The sequence below is a fragment of the Paroedura picta genome, chromosome 1 (genome assembly GCF_049243985.1).
Source record: "Paroedura picta isolate Pp20150507F chromosome 1, Ppicta_v3.0, whole genome shotgun sequence".
In the NCBI taxonomy this organism is placed as follows: domain Eukaryota; kingdom Metazoa; phylum Chordata; class Lepidosauria; order Squamata; family Gekkonidae; genus Paroedura; species Paroedura picta.
Window position 1 is genome coordinate 26,872,891 of NC_135369.1, and position 26,295 is coordinate 26,899,185.

Sequence of the window (26,295 nt, forward strand, 5' to 3'; positions counted from 1 at the left end):
ACCTGATCCTTTGGAAATGCCTGTGATTAAACCTGAGGTCTTCGGGAAACGAAGCAGATGCTCTGCCCCGGAGCCCTAGCTTCCTTCCCAGGTAAGAGCCATCCCTGACAGAAGTCACTTCTGAGAAAATGATCTTTCTGGCTGACAAAGCCATGGGTCACAAATGTCATTCTGTGGGCTTGGGCTACGCATGCAGGACACTGGGATGGCAGAATATTGAGATGGTAGAATGGGCTTCACCACTGCAATGAATGAGCCTTTGCATGCGGGAGGGGAGGGGGGAAGCTCCCACAACTAGCACAGCAGAAAGAAAACTGGATCGCCGTCCCCTTGCTTGCTGTACTGGCGTTTAATGAAGAGGGAAACATCCCAAACTGTGATATTCTGTAAGCCTGGCATGGTGTAGTTCATTCTCGCATCTCATCATTCTACCACCTCATTCTTTTGCCATTATAGCCTTCAAGGTGTCAGACATCTCTACTGATGTTTCCGCTGCAACACCAATACCCGCTCTGGAATTTGATGGATAGGAGAAATTGGGGTGTGGGGGTGTGCTCGTGGGTGTCGGTGTGCGTCCCTGTCCTCTAAACATAAATTAATGGGCTGCCAGCAAGCTCAGGAAGAGCTGCTTCGAGCAACAAGGGTAAGAACTTTGAAGCAACACCCACACGGTGCCATGACAGTCCGTGGCAGAGGTGGCTTTTCAAAGGACGTGGTGATTAGCTGTGATCCCTTGGGAAGTAGCTTCCCTGTAGAGGAGACACACAGCTCTGCATGCCGGCTGCTGGAGACCAGGAAAGGCAGTTGCATCTGGATGCCGGCTGCTGGAGACAGTAACAAATCATTGGGCAGCCTCTGTCCCTCCCCCCCCACAAAACCCCCACTAGCCTAGGGTCCTTCTGCCTCTCCTGGGTGTTGTCCTCCCCGTCCCCAATTCCTCTAAAGTCAATGGCATGGGCCAAAAAGTGAAGACGCGAGAGCCTCCGGCCGTGAGAACAACCTTTAATGAGGAAACAGAAACGCACTGCAGGTCGCTAAAACAGCCATTACAAGACTATTCCAACATGTAACAGGGCAGGGCTGCGCTCAGAAGCCGAGTTCCTCCACTGCGATCCTGGGAGCTGGGGACTCCGTCGCGCCCGGCTGCCCGGCCTCACACACCTAGGGGTTATCAACTAGTGGAGGGGGGGCAGGAAAGTGCACAAGTAACAGTTCACATTTCACGCTACTCCGGAGGGAGACCTGGTGGGCAGAGGGTTGGGGAAGGGGGTAGGGGGTAGGGGAGGGCCCCTTTGGCCCCCCAACAGTCAGCCAGAGCAGAGGGTGGGGATTAGCACCATTGTGTAGGGAGAAGACGGGTTGGAGCATGCTCCCTGCCCTCTCAGAGCACCCGTAGCTCAGTGGCGTGGGGCTGAGATCCCGGAGGTATTCCCCCATTCCCTTGGCATCAAAGAGGAGAGAACCTCTACTCTCATTTGCAACATCTGGGGGACATCCGGCGCCTTCAAAACCTGGAGCCAAGAGGGTGGCTGGAATGGCAACTGAGATAGCAAAAGAGGGAGCCACATGGCTGGAAGAGCTAGATCCGCCACCACTCCTTTGCTTCGGACTAGCCTTTTGGGAGGTGAGAGGGAGCAGCGCTGGGGGGGGCTGCCTCACACCCACAGACTCCTCACAACCATCAGCATCTGCTCTGGAAGCCTATGCAGGACTTAGGTCTTCAGAGCACTGGATGCCACCCAAAATGGAAGCAGCTGGCTTGGATTCTAGGAATGGGACAGATCCATTGAAGGGTCTGTCCTTGGGGCTCAGGAAAGGATGGAAGCAGAGGGGCCTGCTGCCCCCTCCCCAATCCTTTGAAAGGTGAAGAGGTGGGAGATCGTGCTGCTGCATATATCTGTGCGGACAGACAGGGGGATCGGAGGGAGGGCGGAGTCCGTGCCTGTCAGCCCTTGCCTGCTTTAACCACTAGGCTGCGTCCTCCAACAGGGATCTAAGCTCACCTCCTGCCATCTAGCTTGGCCCACTGCCAGAAGGGGCTTTGCCGTCACTCGGCTGTAGTGCTGTCTAGAGAGACATCTGCTGGGAATATGAAAACAAGGGGGCACAGAACCTCCCCCCAATCCCCACCAGCCCAATCCATTGTTCCCTGAGGGGGAGGGAATAGTGGCTCCCCTACCCTCCGGTCACACTGGGCTAACCCACCTGGCGCAGAAAGACAGCTGTTTGAAGGGAGGGGGCGGTTCGGCCCTCCCACCAGGTCCCCATCCCAGGCCCCCCTCCCCGCTTCTATCCTACTGCTAGTCACACAAAAGTACCTTTATTTCCGTATTTCTTTTTCCACGTGATGCACAAACAAGTCAAAAATGTCACTGATCCAAAAACCCAACGTGCAAAACAGAAAGGAACCAGCACAGACAGGCCCCCTCGGCCCTGCCCCTTCCCCCGGCCAGACCCCCCCCTCACCGCCACAGCGCTGGAGGGAGCCCCCACCCTCCACTAACACAGCAACAGCGGCAGGCTCCTCCTGGGCGCATCCCCCAACATTGCAGTGCAGCCATGGCAGGGAGGAGGGCCCCCTCGTCTCCGTCGGCGTGACGTTGGGTGTGGGACGGTGAAGGGCTGGCCGGTGTCGCTGGCTCCGATGAAAGGTGTGGCCACCTCAGGCCCGTGGGGTGTCGAAGGCAGCCGGGCAACGTGGGGGGTGGTGATGGCGTCCTTAGTTGGGGGACAAGTCTGGGGGGCAGTTACCAAATGCCGCTAGACCTGCCTCCGGGGGGAGCGAGAATCCGGGCCGAAGCTCGCTTTGGAACATGGTCATCGATTTGAGAACCTGTGGCGAGAGGAGGGAGGGGAGTGCTGCATCAGACGCACGTCGGTTAGGATTTTTAAAGAAGATGTTGCATCCTGCTCCATCCTGCCCCCCATGTAGGACGACTCAGGGCTGCTGTTGCAAGGCCGGATCCTGCTCCACTGGGATGGCCCAAGTAGGGATTGCCCAGGGCTCCCAGGACCCATCTTCAGCACCCCAGGAAGAGAAGCGTGGTGCAGATAAGCAAGAGGCAGGAGGGAGGGCATGCTTGTGGCGGTGGAAATGAGCAAGGATCATGTAGGGAAGAGACAAAATCATGCAGGGCTCACAGGAACACACACACACACAAACAGCAATGGGACATATCTGAGTAGGAGAGGGGCTATTAATCGCCTTTCCATGTTCAAAGGCAGAATATCTCTGGAGTCTCAGATGCTGGGGACAAATGGCACAGAGGAAGGGTGTGACCAGGGGTAGTCAAACTGCGGCCCTCCAGATGTCCATGGACTATAATTCCCATGAGTCCCTGCCAGCAAACGCTCATGGGAATTGTAGTCCATGGACATCTGGAGGGCCACAGTTTGACTAAACCTGGGTGTGACTATCACACGCTGCTTTGTAGCATCCAGACACATCTGGTTGGGTACCACTGGAAACAGAATGGGACCACATTGCTCTGATTCAGCAGCAGAGAAGATCTTAGAACACCTGGGAGGAAAGTTGCCCTGAGGTCAGCATTAAAACCATTCCAGTTTTTAGCCCATTCATTTGGACGGCCGTGAATTTGAATGCAATGGTCTACATTTTCAATGTTTTGATTGAAACTGCAGCTTCAGTGAAGTGTATGTCGCTAGGAGTTTGGAAGAATGAATGAGTGAGAGTGAATGAATGAACGAAGAGGGTCGAAGCAAGCATCTTTCCTGCAGAAGTCCACAGAACAGATGCCCCTCGGCCCCACACAACAAGCACGTCACACCTCCACAGAGACACAACACAAGGCAACACCCCCTACTCCTGCATAGCTGTAGGAGCCCGCCAGCTTCCCCTATATCCTCACTGAAGAGGTCCATGCCCTAGTAAAAAAAACCCCAACCCATGACTCTTTTGACATGCAAATGTCTCTAGCTCTACCGAAGAGGCCCCCCACAGAACCTATGGGAAAGATTTGCAATATTTAGACCCCAACCACACATCTAAACCCACATGCAGAGTATGCTCGCCCCCCAACCCAACTATTGCTAAAATAAGATTAGGGCTCTTCTGGGGATATCTGCTCTATAAAGGAGAACACGCCCCCCCCCCTCCGATTTGCATTATAAAAGGCCACTTGGGGTTATTTCTCCAGCTCTTGCCCGAGATGCCTTTTGCTGCAGCCTCCAAACGTCCACCTCTGACCCACACCTTTGTCTCCTGTTCCTGCATTGAGCAGGGGGGTTGGACTAGATGACCCTGGAGGTCCCTTCCCACTCTATGATTCTCTGTCTCCATCCTGTTTTGTGCTCTGCTTTCCACCCACAGAACTGTGCCTTCCTCCTCCATAACAAACGCAGGGAGCTACAACCCTCCCCCCATCCCTACTTGCCCCATCCCTACTCACAGCCACTGAACCGGGGCAGCAACAGGGGAGCAGACAGCGCAGGCAGTGAGACTAGCTGGCTGCTGGCCCCGAGGAAGCAGGACAGAGTGAGGAGAAGAGCTGTTGGATTTGAGGAGGGGCAGAAGAATTGAGAGCGTCTGGGCAGCCCTAGCAGAGAAATGTGCTCTGATCGTTTGTGAGTGTAAAAATCATTCTGTCCCTCCCAGCTGTCCAGTGATCCCGGATATGAAATGCTGCCCTCCGGGATTAGGGGGAAAGGGGCACCAGGGGTGTTTCAGGTGGAGGAACGGGCAACGTGGTGGTGGTGGTGATGGACAGAGCATCAGGTTTGTGATCTAGGTGCCTGAGCATCACTGGGGGGCCAGGGTTTCCCACTCCCTGGGGTCCTCCCCACAGAAGGCCCGCTCCAGCCCCGCTCTTACCGGACAGGCTGAAGCTGGACTCGTGGAGGTCCCTCATGCCCCCGTGTCTTGTGGCAGGTCGGGTGGGGGTGTCTGCAAGTGGCGTCCCCGTCTCTTTTTTCCCAGCGTGCACAACCACAGCCACGTCCCCCAGGTACGGGGTGCGGTCCACGCCCTTAAGCTTTAAACTCTAATTTTAAAAAAATACACAAAATAAAAGACAACCGTGAGAGCCCCACCCCTGAAAAAGACTACCTGCGAGAAGCCACGTCCCCTGGGGAGAGGCCACCTCAGAACTCCTTGACCATTTCTGCGGGGCTAAGGGGAGTGTGTGTAGTTGGGCCCATCCCCACACATGGGGCACAGTCCCTTAGCAGCAGGATTAGGCGGGGCAGGGCCAGGACGGGGCAGGTTCTTCAGCTGGGCTTCTCTTGACCCTGGGGTAGGAATTCTGTCCCTGGCTCTCTGCTAAGCAGGGGTAGCCCAACTGTGGGGCTTGGCTCAGTCCTTGCAATTTCCTTTCATAAAACAAAATATTTCTTGAAGCTAAATTCTGCACGCAGGTGTTGAAGACACCAGCCTGTGGGGCATGCACGGTTCTCTGCCCTCTGCCCACCCGCCACCTCCTTTTATTCTGGCTTCTACGAGCAGAGCAGCCCTCTCTTCTAGCATTATCCTTTTGAATGCCCAGCACTCTTCCTGCCGTGGAATTCCATAATCAATGCATGAACCGCCCCTCCCCGCAAAAACACGTCCTTTCACTTCCCCCTCCCTCGACAATTGCATGGGGCAGGCATCATCTAATCCTCAGCACTGGCATTATGTTCTCAGGGTCCCGCATATGTAGTCTCAGCAGAATCCAGGCCACCATCCCAAAGGTGGGCTTTTATCCCCTGGTTCTGCAAATGAAGGGAAGGAGTGCTGACTTGCCACCTTTGACGAGTTCTTCGTTTCAACACGGGACTCATATGCTCAGACTCGGTGCCACCATGCTCCGCCATCTCCCTCTCCCTCTCCCTCCAAGCTATGCCCTGGCCCCCTGTGCTGAGCGCTCCCCTCCTGGCCCTCATCTTCCCCACCGTACCTTTTCCCGCTGCACCAGTTTCTTGTACACAGAATCTGGGAAGGAGCGGAGTGGGAAGAACTTCCCGGTGCCCTCTGCACACATGAAGACGCCATTCTCGTAGACCACTCGTCCCCGGCTGATGGTCACCAGGGGCACCCCATGGCAGCGCATGTTCTCGTACAAGTTCACATCGCCACCTTGGGCCTGGGTGCTGGCTGAGATGGTCCTGCGGAAGAACAAGGAGAGCTGGAGAGGATGGCCGGCTTCCCTGGGGGTGACTGCAACCCACAGGACACACAGGTGACACTTAGAATAATAGAATAATAGAGTTGGAGGGGACCTCCTGGGTCATCTAGTTCAACCCCCTGCACTATGCAGGACACTCACTTGTTTGGGCAGATGGCAATAAAGTCAGGTGGATGGACACCACCAAGAGATGGAGCCCCAGCTCTTCCCTGCTTATCAGCAAAAGACTAATGAAGGTACAACCTTGCCTGGCTTCCTAGCAAAGAAGCTCCAAGCAAAGAATAAGAACCTCTCCCACTCCATTTCTTGGATGAGTCCTTGAAGGTTCCTTGGAAGAGTCCTTGTAGGTTCCTTGGAGGAGTCTGGTTCCTTGGAGGAGTCCTTGAAGGTTCCCTAGAGGAGTCTTTAACCTTGCACATTTCTCTTCTTCATCTCCCTGAACTTCCCCTTTGAATTCATAAGCCCAGAGAGTTCAAGGGATAAGTGGAGGTCCTTAACAGAGGAAGGTAACTCAATCATAGAGGAGCTACAGGCTCAGAGGCAGAGCACACAATTTACATGCAGATAGTCTCCCTTTCAATCCCTGGCACCTCCAGCTAGCAGGATCTCAATCAGAAAGGCAGGGAAAGACTTCCTAGCTGTGGGGGAAATCCTAGAGAGCTGCTGCCAATCAGAGTAGATAGCGCTCAGACAGATGGATCAGTGGCTTTGCTCTGTATAAAGCTGTTTCATATATTTTTTTCAATGCAAAAGGCTTGTGAGGCAATAAATCCATCCCCTCTTATTCAAACCAGGTTTGTACTGGGGTTACACCACCTAGAGCATCTTGGAGAAAGTTGCAGGAAAAGACGTCTAAAGATGGGCTTTTCTTTTTCCTAATCAGGGGATTGGAAGATACAGGTACTACTTTACTCAAGAAGCAACGCAAATTCACTGTTAGTGGACATAGCGGTAGTGATAGCTATGAGCATTAGAGCATTACAAGGGGATTCGACATGTTCATGGTAGATAAGCCTATCACTGTTTACTAGCCATAGTAATTAAGTGACACCTCCATAAACGGGGGCCAAATCAGAGGATGATCCTGGCCTCTCTGCCCTATCATTGGCCTTTAGAGTCAGAGGTTGTTTCCTGTGTGAAACAGGATGCTGGACTAGAGTGACCACTGGTCTGACCCAGCAAAACTGGTAATAATACGGACTTCCTACCTTCATGCAATCCCATGAATCAAACATGATCCACTTTTGTAAATCCAGTGAACTGACTCAAGACAGAATTTGAAAATCCAATGAATTTTAAGCACCACCTTCATTGTATGGCCTTCTGGAGAACCACAGAGTGCTTCAGAGACTGCACACACAATGTTTTTGTAAATGTGATGTTCTTTGCATCCCCTGTGTGGCGACAGTGATGGTTATATAGGATTTGTATTATTAAACTCCTTCCCTCCTTCTGAAAGCACCGTGGAACTGATCTGGTAGAGTCTTGAATGACTACCAGCTCCCCACTACACATAATGACAACACAAGTTTGACCTCTCAACTGGGTTATCACCCCACGTCCCAGGTGCCTACTTTGTGGCTTCAGGGTCCCACACAACCACGTCAGCGTCCGCTCCGGGGATGATGCGGCCCTTTCGAGGGTACAGGTTGTGGATCTTGGCAGCATTAGAGCTGGTGATGGCAACAAAGCGGTTCTCGTCCATCTTGCCCCCCACCTGCACATGAAGCACATGAAGCACATGAAGAGAGGCTGGCTGAACACTCTCCCTGCAACAGTGGGGTCGACGAGGGAGCTCCAATCTGCACTGGATTATGGAAGTGGAGTGAGGCATGCATGACATAGCCCGTTGCCTGGTTACAATCCCTCCTCCCCCACTGGAAGGAACCCTTGCTCTTATTCCTGTTAATCCCGTCATTCCTTGAAAGGAGTTTCAAAACTCTGGGCCAGGTACTGTGGTAGGATTTCCCCTGTGCTTATAGCCTTGGTAATACTATATGGGAGACTCTTGTGGCACAGGGTGGTAAGGCAACCGATATGCTGTCTGAAGCTCTGACCATGAGGCTGGGAGTTCGATCACAGCAGCCAGCTCAAGGTTGACTCAGCCTTCCATCCTTCCAAGGTCTGTAAAATGAGTACCCAGCTTGCTGGGAGGGTAAAACGGTAATGACTGGGGAAGGGAATTGCAAAACCACCCCGTATTGAGTCTGCCAAGAAAACCCTAGAGGGCGTCACCCCAAGGGTCAGACATGACTCGGTGCTTGCACAGGGGATACCTTTACCTTTACCACTATGTGGATCTTGCTTCCCTTGCTCCACTGAGATGCAGACCCTTGTATGAGATTCTTGGAGACTGTTTAAAAGGTAGGCAATGTGGGGTGGGGTGGGGTGGGGGAGTCACAGCCAAAAGAATATGGAAGAAGAGATGTGTTTGGAAGCAACAGACCAAGCACTGAAGAACACGGGCCTGGTGGGAGTGGTCCGGCTAGTCTGGGCGGTGAGCTATGGAGGAACAGCACAGCACAGAACCACTAGGCATTACTATCCTGTGCACAGAGAATGTTGCAGATGGACCTTGATTAAGCAGGGGCAGTCAAGTGTCGCAACTGACTGCACCTCACGGTGGCTGGTGGCCAGAGTCGTGGGCATTCTGTTGTGGGATGAGCTGCCCCTCATAAATAGCTAAAAAAATCTATCCCAAGGCTACTAACAACATTAACAAAACTAATACAGGATAAAGAAAAGTAAAAAGTCTCTTCTTATTATGTAGGTTTATTGTAGCATCCGACCAGAACGGGTTCCAGATATCTCCCGTTTTCAAAGGGAATTTTCCTCAGTGGTTGTTCCTCTCACTTGTGTGAAAATTGGTACTTCAATACCTCTATTCAATCTCAAAATGTTAAGAATATACCCCGGCCTTTGGCTCTATACTGTAGAGATGCTAGTAATCCAACTGTACCAATTTTTGCACAAGTGAGAGGAACAACCACTGAGGAAAATTCCCCCATAAATAGCTTGCCATCCAGAACAGGACAACTCTGCACCCCCACAATTTCCAATGGCCCCACAAGCGGCAATTCCACCTCCAGCTACAGCTGTCGGCTTCATTAGGAGATCTTGCCTGGCTATGTGGTAGCCGATACTGGAGTGCTACATGTCCCTGTAAGTGGCCGAAATAAGGGGCAGGTTATAACTCCTGGAAAGGCTAGGCAAAGAATGATCGGCTTGCCCAAAACATTTTTTATTTTAATTATTACACAGATTTATAGACCACCTCTCTCTGCAAGTGGGCTCAGGGTGGTTTACAAAATGGTTAAAACATTCATAATCAAAATTTAAAACATCCTACAATTAAAACTCCAAACCCAACCCCACTCTACCCCAACCATCTTCCATTTGAATACAGATTGGCCCTTAGCCTGGAACATATGCCCAGCCGAGGAGAAAGGAGGCAGACCTGGAGAGGAGAGGCAGAAAACCCACATGTTAAGCCGCCCTGGCCTCACCCATAGGCTTGGTGGAAGAGTGCTGTTTTACAGGCCCTGTGGAACTGGGATAGCTCTGTCAGAGCCCTAACCTTGGATGACAACTCCTCCCACCAGGCCTTGGCCAGTGCTGAAAAGGACTGGCCCTGGTTGAGGCCAGGCACATCTCTTTGGGACCAACAAATTGGCACTTAATGAATGCAATGCTCTCTGGGGGACATATTGAGAGAGACAGTCCCTCAGATATACAGGACCCAAACTGTGTAGGATCTTAAATTAACAGTGATTTAGGGGACCCTGTGGGTTCCCGTTTGTCAATTTCCTATGCTTAGAATTGCCTCCATGCACCCACTGTGAAGGGGGCAAGGATCCCTGCCTTCTAAAATCACCCCACCCCACACTCGTCACCTACCACGCCACGTTCCCAGATGACAGCCATACGGTCCTGGACCCCACTGACTCCATGCGGGATCTTGGTGAAGTCCTCCTTGCCCATGGCCTTCTGCTTGGTGGTGAACGGCCGGTGATCGGAAGCCACTATGTTCAAGGTGTCACTAGGGGAGAAGTAGAGAGATGGGTAGGGGAGAGAGGGGCCCCTGCCTTAATGTCCACCCCCAGCACCATCACTCATCTGAAAAACAGGGTGCTCCTCTGCCTCTCTGCGCAAAGTCAACCCCTCTTATTTATTTACTGGATCCCCAATGTAGTTTACATCATTAAAAAGTACAGTTATAACAATTAGAATCATTGAGTTGGAAGGTACCTCCTGGGTCATCTAGTCCAACCCCCTGCACTGTGCAAGACACTCACAACCCTTATTATATTGCATACAGAGCCAGCTTGGTGTCATGGTTAAGAGCTGGGTTTGATTCCCTGCTCCTCCTCCACGGGCAGCCAGCTAGGTAACCTTGGGCTTGTCGCAGTCCTGATAGTGCTGTTCTGAGCGAGCAGTAGTGTCAGGGCTTTCTCAGCCCCACCTCCCTCACAGGGTGTCTGTTGTGGGGAGAGGAAGGGAAGGCGATTGTAAGCTACTGAGATGCCTCCAGGCAGTGAAAAGCAGGGTATAAAAACCAACTCTTCTTAAGAAACACCACCAGAAGCCAGCTGAAAGATGCAGGCTTTGATCCTATGAATGAATTCCAAATCAACCCTGGCGACCAACGGGATGACAGACATTGCAGCCAGACGACCCTCATATCCAGTGAATGAATTCCATGCATGGTAGACAGGCTCTGCCACAGAGTGCTTCCCCTCTCCCACTACAACTTCTGTTTCTGCAAGATCCATGGTTTTCAATAGGCCTTTGTGCAAACAGGAAGTTTAGTAGGAAAGGTATGGCAGAGACTGTCTAGTCTGCTCAGGACTTATTCCTAGGATCCAAGCAATAAGGGATAAAAAAGAAAGCCAGCAATTCCTGACGTAATAAAAACCCTTTCGCCCCAGGTCCAATTGCGGGCATCTCTAGTTACGGTTCAGGAAAGACCTCCACCTGAGACTCTGAAGAGTCTCTGAGTAGACAGTGCTGACCCTGATGGACGCATGTTCCAATTCCATGTCTTCACGAAATTCCCCATTCTCAGGCCCCAGTGACTGTCCTTGGGCTCCACAAACCTTCCCTCCCAGAAGAGCATTTTGCTTAGGACTCTGAGCCCCCAAAGCTCCCTTACTTGGCAAGCAAGCTCATGAGGTAGGTGGAGGTGTTGGTGTCCAGCCGCAAGGGTGGCACGGTCACGTAGGCTGCTGCGTGTGACCAGTCCTGGTGGTAGTAGTGCAAGCCTGTCAGCGTGGCGTGTGCCGTGGTGGTCTCTGCATACACAACCTTGCCTGCAAGAAAGAGAGAGCAGGAGCCTGAGGCTTTGGTGGCGCATCCTACTTGTCATAGGGCTTTAACACTCCCTCTATTGCAGGGGTGGCCAAACTGTGGCTCTCCAGATGTCCATGGGCTACAATTCCCATGAGCCCCTGATGGGAATTGTAGTCCATGGACATCTGGAGAGCCAGCTTGGCCACCCCTGCTCTATTGGACTGTATGTACTCTCAAGCCAAATACAAGATCCATGGCAGACATGAGCCTCTAACTCAGATGTAAGTGTGGTTCAGCAAGAGCCTTACCTATTATCACAGAAGTGTACTAGTGTCTCTACACAGACTGCTGCAGCCAGATGAAAGAAACCAGATATCTAGTCACCCAAAACCAACCCCTTCAGGAGAGGGGACAAATCAGTGGGGCAGCCACACCTAAGAGCAGGGGTAGTCAAACTGCGGCCCTCCAGATGTCCATGGACTACAATTCCCAGGAGCCCCTGCCAGCAGTCCATGGACATCTGGAGGGCCGCAGTTTGACTACCCCTGCCTAAGAGGAACCAGACATTCCTGCCTCCTTCCTTCCAATGCATCACAGTCATGGACCATTTAGAAGGAAGCAACCGTACGAGAAAACCTTTCAGAGGTCCAGGTTGGTGCACTTCTAGGCTGGGAAGTTAGTGCAAAAGCGGGCATTTTACACTGACTCTGGAAAAGATTACGCCCCCTCTGGAGCCAGGGAACAGTGGGTCTTACCTTGCATTTTGGCTGTGGCGATGACATCCCCAGCCGACATGCTGGAAACATTGACCAGGTAGACGGGGCAGTGAGTCTGCCAAGGGAGGAGAGATACAAAGGCATCAGGTAAGGCTGTGGGGCAGCCAGGCCCCAGTGATGTGGGGATGATTCTGCTAGGGATCAGACTCTGCCCTCACCCAAGGAGCTCTGGGGCTGAAAGTAACTGAGAGAGACCAGGGTGTGTGTGTTGAAGTGCCCTGGGGCAGACAGAGGGCCAGGGCACTGTAAGAGGAAACCCCACCAGTTATATTCCCAGGTCCAGGTGAAAAGAAGGGAGGTGAGTGGGCATGGGGGCGCAACTGCAGGGGCTAAGGCTGGACTGAGGCTTCGGCCTACTGGGACAAGGAGCAGGGGATTGCTTGCTTACCCGGTTAGCAATGGTGATGACACGATGCGTGGCTTCAGCTTCCAGCTGCAAAATGCACAGAGGACAGAGAGATTACAGAGATGTCAGGCCAGGCCACCAGGAACAGCTCTGGAGGTGGTTTGGCTGGATGCAAGCATTATTTTTTTATTCATTTGTTTTATATACTGCTCTTCCCCATGAAGCAGGCTCGGAGTAGTTTACGATAAATAATAAATACCGATAACACCAATCCCTCTCCCTTCCACTCAGTAGATGCCCTCCACTGGGCTAATAAGATTGCAGGATCTCAAGCATGGGGGGGGGGGAGCTGAAGTGAAGGAAGGAGGCCCATATCACTACCAGACAGCCCTGACCTCAGCCATAGGCCTGGCAGAAGAGTGCCACTTTGCAGGCCCTGTGGAACGTTGACAACTTTGTCAGGGCCCAGATTTAGACTGGCAACTCATTCCATGAGACTGGAGTTACTAGAGAGCCTGCATGGTGTAGTTAAGAGCAGCAGACTTCAATCCACAGAACCAGGTATAATTCTCCATTCTTCCTCCACATGCATGCAGCTGGGTGATTTTGGGCTAGTTACAGCTCTCTTACCCAATCTCAGCCTCACCTACCCACAGGGTGTCTGTTGCAGGGAGAGGAAGGGAAGTGTTTGTAGGCTGCTTTGGGACTCTTTCAGGTAGTTTGTATTATTATACTCTGTTACTATCAGTTAATAATATTAATATTATAGTGAGTTGTATGTAATGTTTCCTGTATATATTTTTTCAGTTCTATGTAAACCGCCCCGAGCCTTTGGGGAGGGCAGGATATAAATGCAAATAAATAATTAAATAAATAAAAAGCAGGGCATAAAAACCAGCTCATCTCTCTTCTATTGTTCCATGTGTGGCAAGCAATGCTTATTTGCCCGCTGCAGTTCCCATCCGCACCAGCAGCATGAGGCCCTCCCCAGGTCAGGAGGCAGATGGCCTAGACAGACAGGCAGCACCATAATCAGGGAACCTCAGGTGAGGCCAGTTGTGGATTTTCTGTGCTAAGGAGGAAACAGCCTGTCTAAGCCCTGCCCACCAAATACTTCCAAAAATTAGCATGAGTTTGACTTGTTTTGCACAATTTATTCTGTGTTTGCCAGACACAGAGTGAGGTACCCCTGGATGGCCACTAGAATCTTTTCTCTGCTTGGAGGTGGTGCCTGAGACTTCATATGTTATTGCAGAAACCATAAGGGCTAGAAACTTACATCTTGTTCTAAACTGGGGCACAGTAATGCCTGCAACAGACCTCCCTACATGCTTGTGGCCTGGAAATAGTCAACTCGGCTACCTGACTGTCCTTTCTTTTACCTTCCTGAAGGTGCCAGGTTCCCCAGAGATCATGCATGTCATCACATCACCCACCCCTTTGACGTCTGGATGCTGGGGCTGACCTGTGAGAGGCCAAACATACCTGAAGACCTACTGAGAAGGGATATCTTGTGGCAGGAGCAGGGGAAGATGGGGTGGGGAGGTGGGGCAAAGGATTCTCTTGCAATATGAGCCACGCTTACCTCCTCTGGCCGGCTAATCTCGATTCCCTCTGGACCAGTGATGCCCAGGTCCAGCACCTCCCTGGCACCCTGCAGTGGAAAACAGAACAGTGCATTAGTCTGTGGCAGGCAAAGGAAGCACGACTGGTATTTTCCCTCTCTCTCTTGTCACTTTGGGTTTATGCTGAAAGTTAGCTGACATTCATTCCTTAAAAAAACAGCAACAACACAACCTCACAATCTAGAAAGGTAAAAGAGAGATTCCAAGCAAATGTATGTGCCCAAACCCAGCACACATATTCAATGCATAATTGATGGTGCAGGGGAGATTCCAATTCACAACCGTGATGATGTGTACAGAACAAGGGCTACTTCCCCCAGATTAACAGAAGGAGACTAGAAGGACATGAGCTGCTACTAGCTCCAGAGCTGTTCCATGCTTCATCAAAGCAGGGAAACCCTGCTCACAGCAACCTCTCCAACTGCACGGCATCCATGTCTGTGCTCAGAAGGTGATGATGGGCATCCTGGCCACAAGAGGGGTAAAAACCTTTGAGAGCATCAAGGAAAGGGCAGTGCCTGAAGAGGAAGAACAGTTCTGAGCCCCATTAGGGAAGAAAAGATCCTGGCAGCTCCAGTGCAAATATCACTGAGGTGAAATGGATCAATGAGGCAGAGGAGCCAGCTGCCAGTGGCACAGATCAGATGAGAACCTGCGGGTCCACCTTAGGAAATGTGTGTGCAAGCCAGAAGGAAATTATGTCTTCACTCCAGTAAGCTTGCGTTCTGGAGATCCAAGCAAGTGGGGGGAGGGAGACCAGTTTTATAATACTGGCAAACCTTCTAACCTCCAGGGAACAAGGACCCAAAAGTTGACTTCTACAGAGAGGGGCATTGGTCCTGCTAGGCTCTGGATTTGCAAGTTCCTCTCTACCCCCCCTATTTTGCCTTTCCACCCCCTTCCCCGCCTCGAGCAGCTCACCTCAGCAACCAGCTCTCCATTCTCCGCGTGGACACGGGCAATGGCCCCAATGTCCTTGCAGGCACGGAAGACCTGGTAAAGCTCACTGTCCCGCAGCATGTACAGATCCTTGTAGGTCATGAACATCTGGAAGGAGTTGACTCCCTTTTCTCGCACCAGGGTCTCCATCTCCGCTTTCACCTGTGGCGCAGGGAGGGCAGACCGAAATTATCCTCTTGCCCGTGACATGAATGCAAACCCCCAGTCTCAGGTGTCTCTCCTTCCTCTACACACGCACAAGGACAGCAACATGTGTATGCCACACCTTTGAAACCCCAGAGCAGGGGTAGTCAAACTGCAGCTCTCCAGATGTCCATGGACTACAATTCCTATGAGCCCCTGCCAGCGAATGCATTCACTGGCAGGGGCTCATGGGAACTGAAGTCCATGGACAGCTGGAGGGCTGCAGTTTGACTACCCCTGCCCCAGAGCCAAGATACAAGGTCCCCACAACTCAAAAGGCCATATAAACAAACAAAGGTGTTTTCCCCAAGCTCAGCCTCTCCAAACTAACATCACTGGCTAAATCCTGAGAGCTTAGCATCTGTCTCCGGGCTGTCTAATGCACATGCAATCTTCTAAATGTAACCCTAATATAGAAAGAAAAAGGGCCCTGGGCTGGCGATCAGATACTGGGGAAATCCTTGCGTTGGAATTCTCATGCAGAATCTGCTACCCAGTGAGAACTGAATGTGAAAATCCTGACGGCATGACCTCTCATTAAGACAAAAATAGTTTCCACGCCTAATGATTACAAGGTTAGGCCAGGAATAATGTGCAGGAGATCTGACAGAGATTCTGCTTTATTATTTCAGTCCACAGCAGGGTGCACTTCGGCTACTATTTCATATCAACACCACAAACAACTCAACTCTGCATACAAGATGAAAATAAGAGAAGCTCATGTTTAGAGGCTCAACGCGTGTTGTACGCAAAGCCCTAATGGCCTTTTAAAAACACAGCAATAAAAGTGGGTTAGGGTGGGAAGCTTAACCCTGTCCTTCTTGCCATTTCCCTGCTCCTAATGTCTCCCTCCCAGTGGCTTTTTTAAACACAAAGTTGCCTGATACTAAATCAAATTGGTAGCAGCTCTCCAGACTCATCCAGCTGGAGGTGCCTGGGACTGAACCTGGAACTTCCTGCGTGCCAAGCAGATGCTCTACCACTGAGCCACAGTCCCTCTCCTCACTTTGGCAGGGGCACTAGGACCCCACCTCCTCATTCGAATGGCCCCAGGGTGCCACGATTGGCCCTAAAGGAGCAAATAGGTATCAGTACCTGTAAATTTCCTCCAGGGGGCAAGTACTGATTCCCCCCAGAGCCATTTCCAATTGGGAGAAAAATATTCAATCCACTGCAACTGTGCTCTGTGCTCCTCTGGTTTGGTCCCAATGTCAACACATGATGCTACCATATACTAAGTTGTACCGCTGGTCTATCAGCATTCTCTGTTCAGATTGGTCCTCTGCAAGGGATCCTTTTAACTGAGGATGCTGGGGTTCGACCCTACAATTTCCTGCATGCAAAGCAGGTGATCCACAGCCCTCTGCTGAGATGCTGCATGATCACAGGTGCCCACAATACATAGGTCTGGTCTCAAGGTGCTATAAAGGGCAGAACTAGACTGGGCTCTGTCTCAAGTGAGTCGTCAGGAGGAGACCTGCAGGTTTAGAGGAATGCTGAGCAGACTGGGACAAGTGGAAGGGGAGGTCTGCAGATAAAAGGCTGCTGAAGGCAAAATTGCTGGATGTGTCAGGTGCCACAGAAACCACGCCCCTTTACCAGCCTCCTTCATCTTACCTTGGGTGCCCACCAGGTGATGCCCATGTGCAGGGCGTAGTCACAGCACACCTTGGGGTCGGCCAGGCTGCGGCACTTTTCGTAAGCATCCAACAGGGAAGTGTCTTTATCTGGAAGCACATGTCCAATCACCATGGTTGTGCCCCCCACCAGGGCAGCCTGCGGAGAGAATGGAAGAGCCTTGAGAAGGGAGCGGGAGCAAGAAGCCCCTTGCAGATCGAAGGAGCACCCTGAGGACAAGCATGCCTGCAGGCCCCAACCTCCAGAGGCTCAGTCAATCTGACAAGAAGGAGTGGCCGACTGTCTCTCTCTGCACATGCTCAGGGGCACTCTCCACGCAATCAGAACCCAGGGCCAGATGTTGGCTTCAGAAGCTTCCAAGTAACAAACCACTGGGGCAGGATTGAGCAGAGAAAGAAGCTGCTGAGTTCCTCCTGGTAGCTCCTCACACTTCCCCAGAAATGACTTTGGGTATTTATTTATCGTATGAAGTTTGTAGTGTAGCCAGGAGATCTGAGGATTGTCTGGCAACCAGGCAAGGGACATTCAGAGGTGGTTTGCCATTGTCTGGCTCCACATCACAACCCCCTGGAGTTCTTGGAGGATCTACCACCGAAATCTTGGAGGATCTCCCCTCCAAATGCTAGCTGTAGTCAGCCCTGCTTACCTTCCAAGATCTGGCAGGATCGGGCTTGCCTGGCCTATCCAGCTCAGGACATAGCTTTGGCTGCCATGCCTTTTGGGGGGCAATATGAGGGAGATGTGCATGGTACAATGACAGATCTCTCTTACCTGAGCTCTCTAGGAGGGTGGGGCTCACACAGCTGCTCCCTCACCCCATGAGCAGAGACCGAACTGAGCTTAATGTGGTTTACAGCAACAGAAGACTCCAATTTTGAGGGAGAATAAAATTTTATCTCAAAGAATACAATCAAACAATGGAAATGTGAATAAATATATATGAATAAATATAGCAGAACTGCCGAAGATTATAGGTATCTGAGCACAGGAAAATTAAATAGAGAAAAAAATCCCCCCTTTTTCCTTAATTCTAGACTTCACTCCAGGGTGAAATCAGAGTCCAGTAACACCTTTAAGACCAACAAAGATTTATTCAAGGTGTGATCTTTTGAGTGCAAGCCCTCTTCATCAGACTATAGTCAATGGCAGAAACTATAGTCCGACAAAGAGTGCTTGCACTCGAAAGCTCACGCCTTGAATAAATCTTTGTTGGTCTTAGTGCTACTGGACTTTTTATTGTGCTACTTCAGACCAACACTGCTACTCATTTGAATCACTCCAGGGTGTTAAAGAGAGAGGCAGAAATATTTTGCTGGTTTCAGGCTTGGTGTTTATTTTGGCTGTGTTTCCCCCCTGAGGAGTTCCTTCTGACCAAAATTCTCCATGTCACAATGCAGCAGGGTGGGGAAAAGCAAAGATTATCCACTGACTGAGCCAAACTCGGCCCGTTTGCTGTTCTCAAGCTGTATTAATTGTCATACTAAGTTGCTTTATTTCCCCCTCATAGGCTTGGAATTGGGAAAGGGTGAGGGAGTTTAACTCTCCGTTTTGACCAGGATAACTCTGAGCTTAACTTCTGATCATTCACAAAGTATAAAACCCAACAGGTCATACTACTGACTTGAGTGTTAAATTAGTCCTAGGGAGACCTGGATTCATTGCTACTGGACCACAAAACTTGACAATCTTGGTTCAGTCACTGCATTTCCATTTAACCTGCTATACAGGATTGTTGTGACAATAAAGGGGGTGGAGAAACAGATGTGGAAACCACAAAATTTGGGGGGAAATTTTTCCTGCCCTCCCCCAAGGGGGGCACGACAGAATTACAACATATTTTCTCTCTTGGAATGAAATATTTTTAAGACAAGGTTTTCAATTTTATAAAGTTTATGTTGCTAGCCCTATCATGACTGTATGAAATTGCTTTTTACTACAAAATATGTTTTCTGATTTCAACATTTATTTTTTCCTCTCTTGGATAGCAGAAACTGAGACACATGTACTAAGGTGAAGCATAGGGTACAGAACTTTGAATCCCCCCCCTTTTATTATTGTGTTCATTTGCTATCCTGCTTGTAGAAAATGAAGGCATTTATTTCTTTCAATGTAATAAATATGCAATAAATAAGTTATAAATGATGAATTTTGTGTTAAAGCACTAAAATGAGCTTAGGCTTGATAAGAAAGTAAGTATTGCATAGATTTCAATTCCACCCAGATTTCCTACTTTGCCTAGATTATTCCGGGCTTCATGATTTCCAGAAATATTGCATCTCTAGATAGGAAGAGACTATTTATGCTGCCCAGAGCTACATAAGGCAGGAGCTCTATAAACATTTTAATAAACATACTATATTAGCAGTGACATCCTAAACCGGGTGACACCCTTCTAGGTCTATTGAAGTCAGGACTGTCTAGGATAGCACTGCAATACAGCCATAAATCTTTCATGTAGCCTGGGGCAGCTCTCAGCACTGACAGATGGAAATATGTCCCTCACTAAACATTCTTCCTGTGCTGTACCATCTCTTCATCCCTCCTCCTTCCAAGTGTTATTGTTCCCATCACTCACTTCTGGTTGCCCCCAAATCTATGAGGCTCATATGTTACCCATGTCAGTTACTTGTGTCAACAAAGAGAATGGGATAGACTCTCTAAACACCATCTTGGGATTATTTTGTGATTTAAGTGGCAGCAGTTACCTCTTCCAGTGAGCATCATTAATCTGTAGAATTTATGGCTCTGGATGAGACTCTGGAGGATTTTCAAAGCAGTGGGTCACATCCTGTCAATCCATTCCACTAAGGGCAATACTCTCTCCCAGCACAAGGAACCCTTCCTCTGCACAGATCTTCTGTCCGGGGATCTCTTCATTGGTTAGTGGGGGAAAGCACCACCATTAGTAGCACAAAACTGAGCTCCTACTGTGGTTGACTTCCATTTTCAACTGTACCTGCTGTATTTCTGCTGTTTGCAACTAAGGACCTAGGGACCACCCTGGTTTGGTGTAGAGCTAGTTTGGTGTAGTTGTTAGGAGCGTGGACTTATAATCTGGCATGCCGGGTTCGAATCTGCACTCCCCCACGTGCAGCCAGCTGGGTGACCTTGGGCTTGCCATGGCACTGATAAAACTGTTCTGGCCGGGCAGCGATATCAGGGCTCTTTCAGACTCACCCACCTCACAGGGTGTCTGTTGTGGGGAGAGGAAAGGGAAGGTGACTGTAAGCTGCTTTGAGACTCCTTCGGGTAGAGAAAAGCAGCACATAAGAATCAACTTTTCTTCATCTTATTTCACCTCACAGGGTGCCTGTTGGGGAGACGAAAGGAAAGGCAACTGTAAGCCACTTTGAGACTCCTTCAGGTAGAGAAAAAGTGGCATATAAGAACCAACTCTTCTTCTTCTTCTTCTTCTTCTTCTTCTTCTTCTTCTTCTTCTTCTTCTTCTTCTTCTTCTTCTTCACTCTTATTTTGAAAGAAGCTAGAGCTTTTTTTACCACTGAGAAACCCTTCAGGCTTCAAGAAACCCCAGAAATGGTACAATCATGCAGAATATGGTTGGGAAGCATAGCTGTGTACACACCTACCCGGGGGCCCTCCCCTTACCACCCACTCCAGGCCCATCATTGGCCATTTTGGAAGGGGGGGGGCAGATCAGCATGCCCATATATGGTTAGAGCACCCAATAAATGTTTAACACATTTTAATAATGTGTAAAAAATTAACTAACTCCTACTCATTCAGGAAACCCTTCCAGAGATTCATGAAACCCTTGTTAAGAAAGTATGAGTTAGAGGAAACTTTGGCCCCACTCAGCATAAGGCAGCTTTGTAAATTATCTGGGAATTGCTGTCCTGAGACAGAAGGCATGAAGAAGTGAAGGATGTTTCCATTGTTTTCTCCTCCTGGCCAATTTGGGCCCATCACAATCTGCTTATCTTTGTCTGTGGGACTGTGACTTCTGCTACCATTTTTGATGGACCTCTCCACTGAACATGAAAGTGATACCCAAACCCCGGGCTCCTCTCAAGGCTTTCTGGTGCTCATTCAGCTACTTCAACCTGGTGATTCCTTAAATGCAAACAAACCAGAGGCTAAGGTACTTAAGAGCCACCCACTCCCTCCTGGGCCTTTTCAATGCTGGTACCTCAGCTTTGGAATACCTCCTCTATTGTTTCCTAGCTTTAGATCGCAAACTCTATTATTTGCCCAGGAATCCTTTGCTATTGTTGTTATTGTTATTATGTTAATGTTATTGTTGTTACCACCTTACTGTTACCATTTTGATGTTACCTGTACCATTTTGTTGTTTCATGTAAACCGCCCTGAGCCTTCAGGGAGGACGGCATATAAATACAATAAATAATAAATTATGTGGAGTCCACCCCCTCCCCATGACTCCAGCTAAAAACATCACATCCTCATTTATGACTGCTCTCTTGAACTCAGAAACTGATTTATTTCAGCTTGATCTAAAAGGAACTTGATGTCTTTTCCCCCCACATCACTGTTCAAATGGAATTTTCATCCATTGCTTGTAATGTTTTTTAGTTATATTTCTCTTTAATGTGGATTCTTAAAATGTTGGCACACAGTACTTGGTCTTTGTTTTTATAATATGACCTACTTGGAATACGTTAAAATGGAAGAGACAGCTAATACCTATTTTTAAAATAAATCAAGTACAGAGCCTAAGTGTATATTACTGGAATGAACACATATCCTTCCCATTTATTCTGGCTGCCAGAGCTGATTCTGTAATGAGGCAACCTGCAGTAGCTGCCTTAAGTGGCAGGTTTTTTTGTTAGCACTGTTTTCTAATTCTGTAACCCAAGTCCTGTTCATTTGATATTGGATGCTGTCTGAATTTTGAAAAAAACTGGAACTCACCTTGAGTCTCAAAGGCAGACTATGAAGTAAATAAAGAAAACTGGGGAGGGTCAGCAACCTCTCTCTCCTGCCTGTCTAACAGCCACTTACTGCCCCATCCAGGAGCCAGAGAAGATCATTTTCCTTACCTCCTTATTCTCTCATGCCTGTTTAGAAATATCAGGGTAGGCTGTACACACCAGTTCCCAAATTATCACAGGACCCCTCCTTTTGGCAGGCGTCCAGCTCCCATTGCTAGTTGCCTGGTGCCATGGCAACCAAAATGATGGCCAACCACTCACGAGGGGAAATAAGCACACGAGAATTCAGTACATCTGATAGAGTAGATCAGGGATAGTCAACCTGTGGTCCTCCAGATGTTCATGGTCTACAATTCCCATGAGCCCCTCCCAGCATTCGCTGGCAGGGGCTCATGGGAATTGTAGTCCATGGACACCTGGAGGACCACAGATTGACTACCCCTGAGGTAGATTATCTCTGCTGGGGGCAGAAGCACAGGCGATGAACACATGAGGCTGCCTTATACTGAATCAGAGGTTGGTCCATTGAAGTCAGTGTCTGAGATATTTCGCACTGCCTTCTGTCTGGTCCTTTTAATTGGAAATGCTGGGGACTGAACCTGGGACCTTCTGCATGCCAAGCAGATGCTCTGCCAATGAGCCACAGCCCCTCCTCCAGTGAGGTAAAGGGGATCGTGGCTACTGGCCCTGGTCCCTCAGGCAGTTCATGACCTTGAGCCTCCACTCCCAACTTCCCTCCCCCTGTTGTCTTCCTCCAGCCCAATTCTAGAGCCTCTAAGCTCCTTGGAGACAGGGACCCATCTCCTGATAGTTCTTGCACACTAATGGAGAGCCAGTTTTGGTGTAGTGGTTAGAAGTGCGGACGTCTAATCTGGCATGCTGGGTTCGATTCTGCATTCCCACACATGCAATCAGCTGGGTGACCTTGGGCTCACCATGGCACTGATAAAACTGTTCTGACCAAGCAGTAATCTCAGCCTCACCCACCTCACAGGGTGTCTGTTTTGGGGAGAGGAAAGGGAAAGCGACTGTAAGCCAATTTGAGCTTCCTTCAGGTAGGGAAAAGCGGCATATAAGAACCAACCTTCTTCTTCTACCCAAGTATTAAACGGACAGAGCCCCTTCAGCTCTGGTAGGGAGTAAGGAGTAAATCTCAGTGTCAAACTAAATGTGCAGATTTTAAAGAGGCGGGCCTGGCTAGCCTAGTAAAGGAGAGCCCATGCTGAGAGAATTATTTTTCCCATTTTTGCTGCTCTACATGAGTGCACTTGGAAGTGCAGAAAGGAGGAAAGAACACCTCCCAGCCCTATTCCAGCATGGGAAGACCTGGGAAGCAGTCAGGAGCCCTTCCTCTCCCCACTCTGGAACACCCAGCCCAAACAAGCTCTCCTTTGTTTTTTAAACAGTCGTTCCCCCTGTGGCCTCTGCATGGCTGCAGGGAACCCGAGTTGAGTCCATGTGACCCAGACCCGGCTCTTTAAAAACTCACATGTCCAGTATGGTCTTCACTTATGACTGTTGTCGACTGAGCTGGTCAGGAGCCATGAAAGTTCTTCCTCTGGCTGCTTTAGTCTAATTGCCAGAGGCTGGAAGTGCCCAGAAAGTGTGAAAGGAAAGGGAGACCATTCATGCCCCCAAAAGCATTGCTTAACTTTGTCCCGCACTCACTTTTGGTGGAGAGAGAAAGAAAATCATTGTGGGCTGCTGGCTTTGGAGCAACTGTCTTCTCCAGAGCCCCCTGCCTTTAGAAGAGGGATCTGGATTAACCCACAGACCCAAAAGTAGGTTATGCAGCCTCTGAAAGTTGGTCTCAGGTCAGCCCTCCCTCTTGGATGCTCCAGCCCTTTGCATCATTCTTCTTTCCCACCTTGTCAACACCTCACCTTCCCCCCTCTTTGCAACAATATGTGGAGGAAATCTGTCAGGTAACTAGCAACTTGATGGTAGTAGCTGGAAGGAGGGGGAAGTGGGATCCCCCTTGCTTGGGGTAAGCTGCACCCTTTTGCATGATGCTTGTGGGTTTCTCATCAACACCTGGTTGGCCATTGCCGAAAATGCAGTGCTGGATTAGATAGGCTGGCCCTAAATGTGTTTTAATACCAAATAAATTTGTACATGTGAGTCAGCATACCAAAAAGACTGGGAACTTGTACTCTATTTCAACAGAGAGCTCTAACTTGTCCCTCTCAAGACATTTATTTGCAAATGACAAGAAGCCCAAACCAGGATTTCTAAGTCTGCTCCAGCCCTTTTTTAACAGCCTCAGGGGAAGTACTGATGTGTGAGCGTGGCCAGGAAAGAGCAAGGGGAGGGTGATGTCTCACTTTTTAGCCATGCCAGGAGAGCCGTCTGAGGCTATTTCTCATTGCTATGGCAAAGAACAAAGAAGCCCCTGGAATTTCTCAGGAACCAAATGACAACCTCACAGAAGCCTGGCTGCTTGCAGGAGTTATCAACCACTTTATTTATTATTGTTAATACTGTGCCAAATGTTGTGCAAGACACTGCAGAATAAAGAAAAGGACTCAAGGGTCTCTTCTTGCAGCTCACACGCTTTCAAAATAATAAACAGAAGGATGAAGTAATGCAAAGAGAAAGGAAGGAAAAAGTAAAACAAAGGCTGCAATATATAGCTGATTGATAGACCACATTAACGGGTTACAACATTTTGATGAACTACAAAGAAGCCCCCAATTCATTATGCAATTTATTCATTTTAATAGTTCTATTTAATACAAGCACTTCGCAAAACGGCAGATGGCCAGCCTTGTCAAAGAACAGGAATCTTTGTGCTTGTGCAAAAAGTGGGAATGCCCCTTGTCTGGAGATGCATGGGGTCTGGGACTCTGGAGCAGAGGCGGCTTTACACCTGGGGAGCACACCTGTAGTCAGACCACAGCAGCTTCTTCCAACTTAATAGAGCTAGAAAGGGAATGGAGAGAGAAAAGAGGTATCCTTGTGGGCAGAAGCCAGCTAGGGATTAGGCCAGGTGCAGAAAAAAAACAGAGGGAGTGTCTAGGAATGAGAGAAAAGGGAAAAATAAGTTTTGGCTCAGAGGGATAAGATAGGGGAAAGTAGGAAGGGGAGGAGTTTGGATTGGAGGTTAAAAAGAGAGCTTGTGACCCTGGCCAGGGAGGAAAAGGAAGGAACTCAGATGAAGTTGAAATGGCACTCCAGAAAGCCGATTCTGGGAGGCTCCTTTGGGTAGTAAAGAACAGGGAACAAACAGCAACAACAAGCCCCGCTCTTCTTCTTACTGCCTTTCTCAGGCTGGAGTAAATGCAAGTGAGCTGGAGCCAAAGGATGAGCTTATGGAGTATCAGGAGGGCTCTTCTTCTTTTTATTTATTAATTTATTAACCACTGCTCTCAGGCCAGCTGGCTCGTGGTGGTTTACAACAAATAAAATACAGTGCAGTATACAGGGGTATACTGAGAGAGCCTCTTGTGGCGCAGAGTGGTAAGGCAGCCGACATGCAGTCTGAATCTCTGCCCATGAGGCTGGGAGTTCGATCCCAGCAGCCGGCTCAAGGTTGACTCAGCCTTCCATCCTTCCGAGGTCGGTAAAATGAGTACCCAGCTTGCTGGGGGGTAAACGGTAATGACTGGGGAAGGCACTGGCAAACCACCCCGTATTGAGTCTGCCATGAAAATGCTAGAGGGCGTCACCCCAAGGGTCAGACATGACTCGGTGCTTGCACAGGGGATACCTTTACCTTTACCTTATACAGGGGTAGTCAAACTGCGGCCCTCCAGATGTCCATGGACTACAATTCCCATGAGCCCCTGCCAGCAAATGCCGGCAGGGGCTCATGGGAATTGTAGTCCATGGACATCTGGAGGGCCGCAGTTTGACTACCCCTGGCTAATACAATATTCCAATAGAATAAACTTCTAACAACAAAACCCACCCTCCAAAATGTTCGGCTCCACAGCCCAACTCGACCTAATGAAGATGCTCCTTGTGACCTACGCCAACTATTTAAAGGCACAGAACATGAGTTTCTTTTTCCTTTAAGCAGCCATTTGGAAAGGAAGTTGAGGACTCTTTTTATCAAAACAATGTAAATTGTGTGATATAATTTGGTTACTGTGCACACGTGGAATTTTCTCTGGTTTGTCCTTCAGCTTGCTCATTGAAAAAGGATTAACCCTATAACTTTGTTGAATTCTCTGGATCTCAGGCCAGTCTTCCACGGGGACAGTGCCCAGGCTCCTCCCCCATCTTCCAGTTCTGATATAATGAGCAGTTTGGTAACCAGCTGGAATGAGAGGTGGCAACAGGAATTCATGGTTGGGGACCTCTGGGCTGTTTCTACAGCTGAACCCCCCCCCCTCCATCAAGCTGTCCCACCCAAGCAGAAGTCACCGCTGCATCTGTTGGTTCAAGGGAAAGGCTGTATCCTCAAATGACCCTCACAAGCCACCAGCTAATCTCCAAAGCTGC

At 49.5% G+C, this 26,295-nt stretch overlaps 1 protein-coding gene across 2 annotated transcripts in view; it reads right to left on the minus strand.

Moving 5' to 3' along the window:
- Positions 1-987: 987 nt before the first annotated feature.
- The window catches only part of DPYSL5 (dihydropyrimidinase like 5), a 64,506-nt gene continuing 39,198 nt past the window's right edge, over positions 988-26,295 (minus strand). The window contains exons 3-13 of one of the 2 annotated variants that reach the window (XM_077330478.1): positions 16,919-17,077; positions 15,080-15,259; positions 14,119-14,187; positions 12,576-12,620; positions 12,167-12,242; positions 11,275-11,431; positions 10,020-10,161; positions 7,697-7,839; positions 5,895-6,102; positions 4,832-5,000; positions 988-2,833 (exon numbers count right to left, since the gene is read on the minus strand). In XM_077330478.1, the coding sequence (XP_077186593.1) occupies positions 2,748-2,833; positions 4,832-5,000; positions 5,895-6,102; positions 7,697-7,839; positions 10,020-10,161; positions 11,275-11,431; positions 12,167-12,242; positions 12,576-12,620; positions 14,119-14,187; positions 15,080-15,259; positions 16,919-17,077 (1,434 nt within the window). In that variant the 3' untranslated portion in view covers positions 988-2,747. The remainder of the gene's footprint in view (positions 2,834-4,831; positions 5,001-5,894; positions 6,103-7,696; positions 7,840-10,019; positions 10,162-11,274; positions 11,432-12,166; positions 12,243-12,575; positions 12,621-14,118; positions 14,188-15,079; positions 15,260-16,918; positions 17,078-26,295) is intronic. The other variant, XM_077330489.1, reaches the window with a different exon arrangement.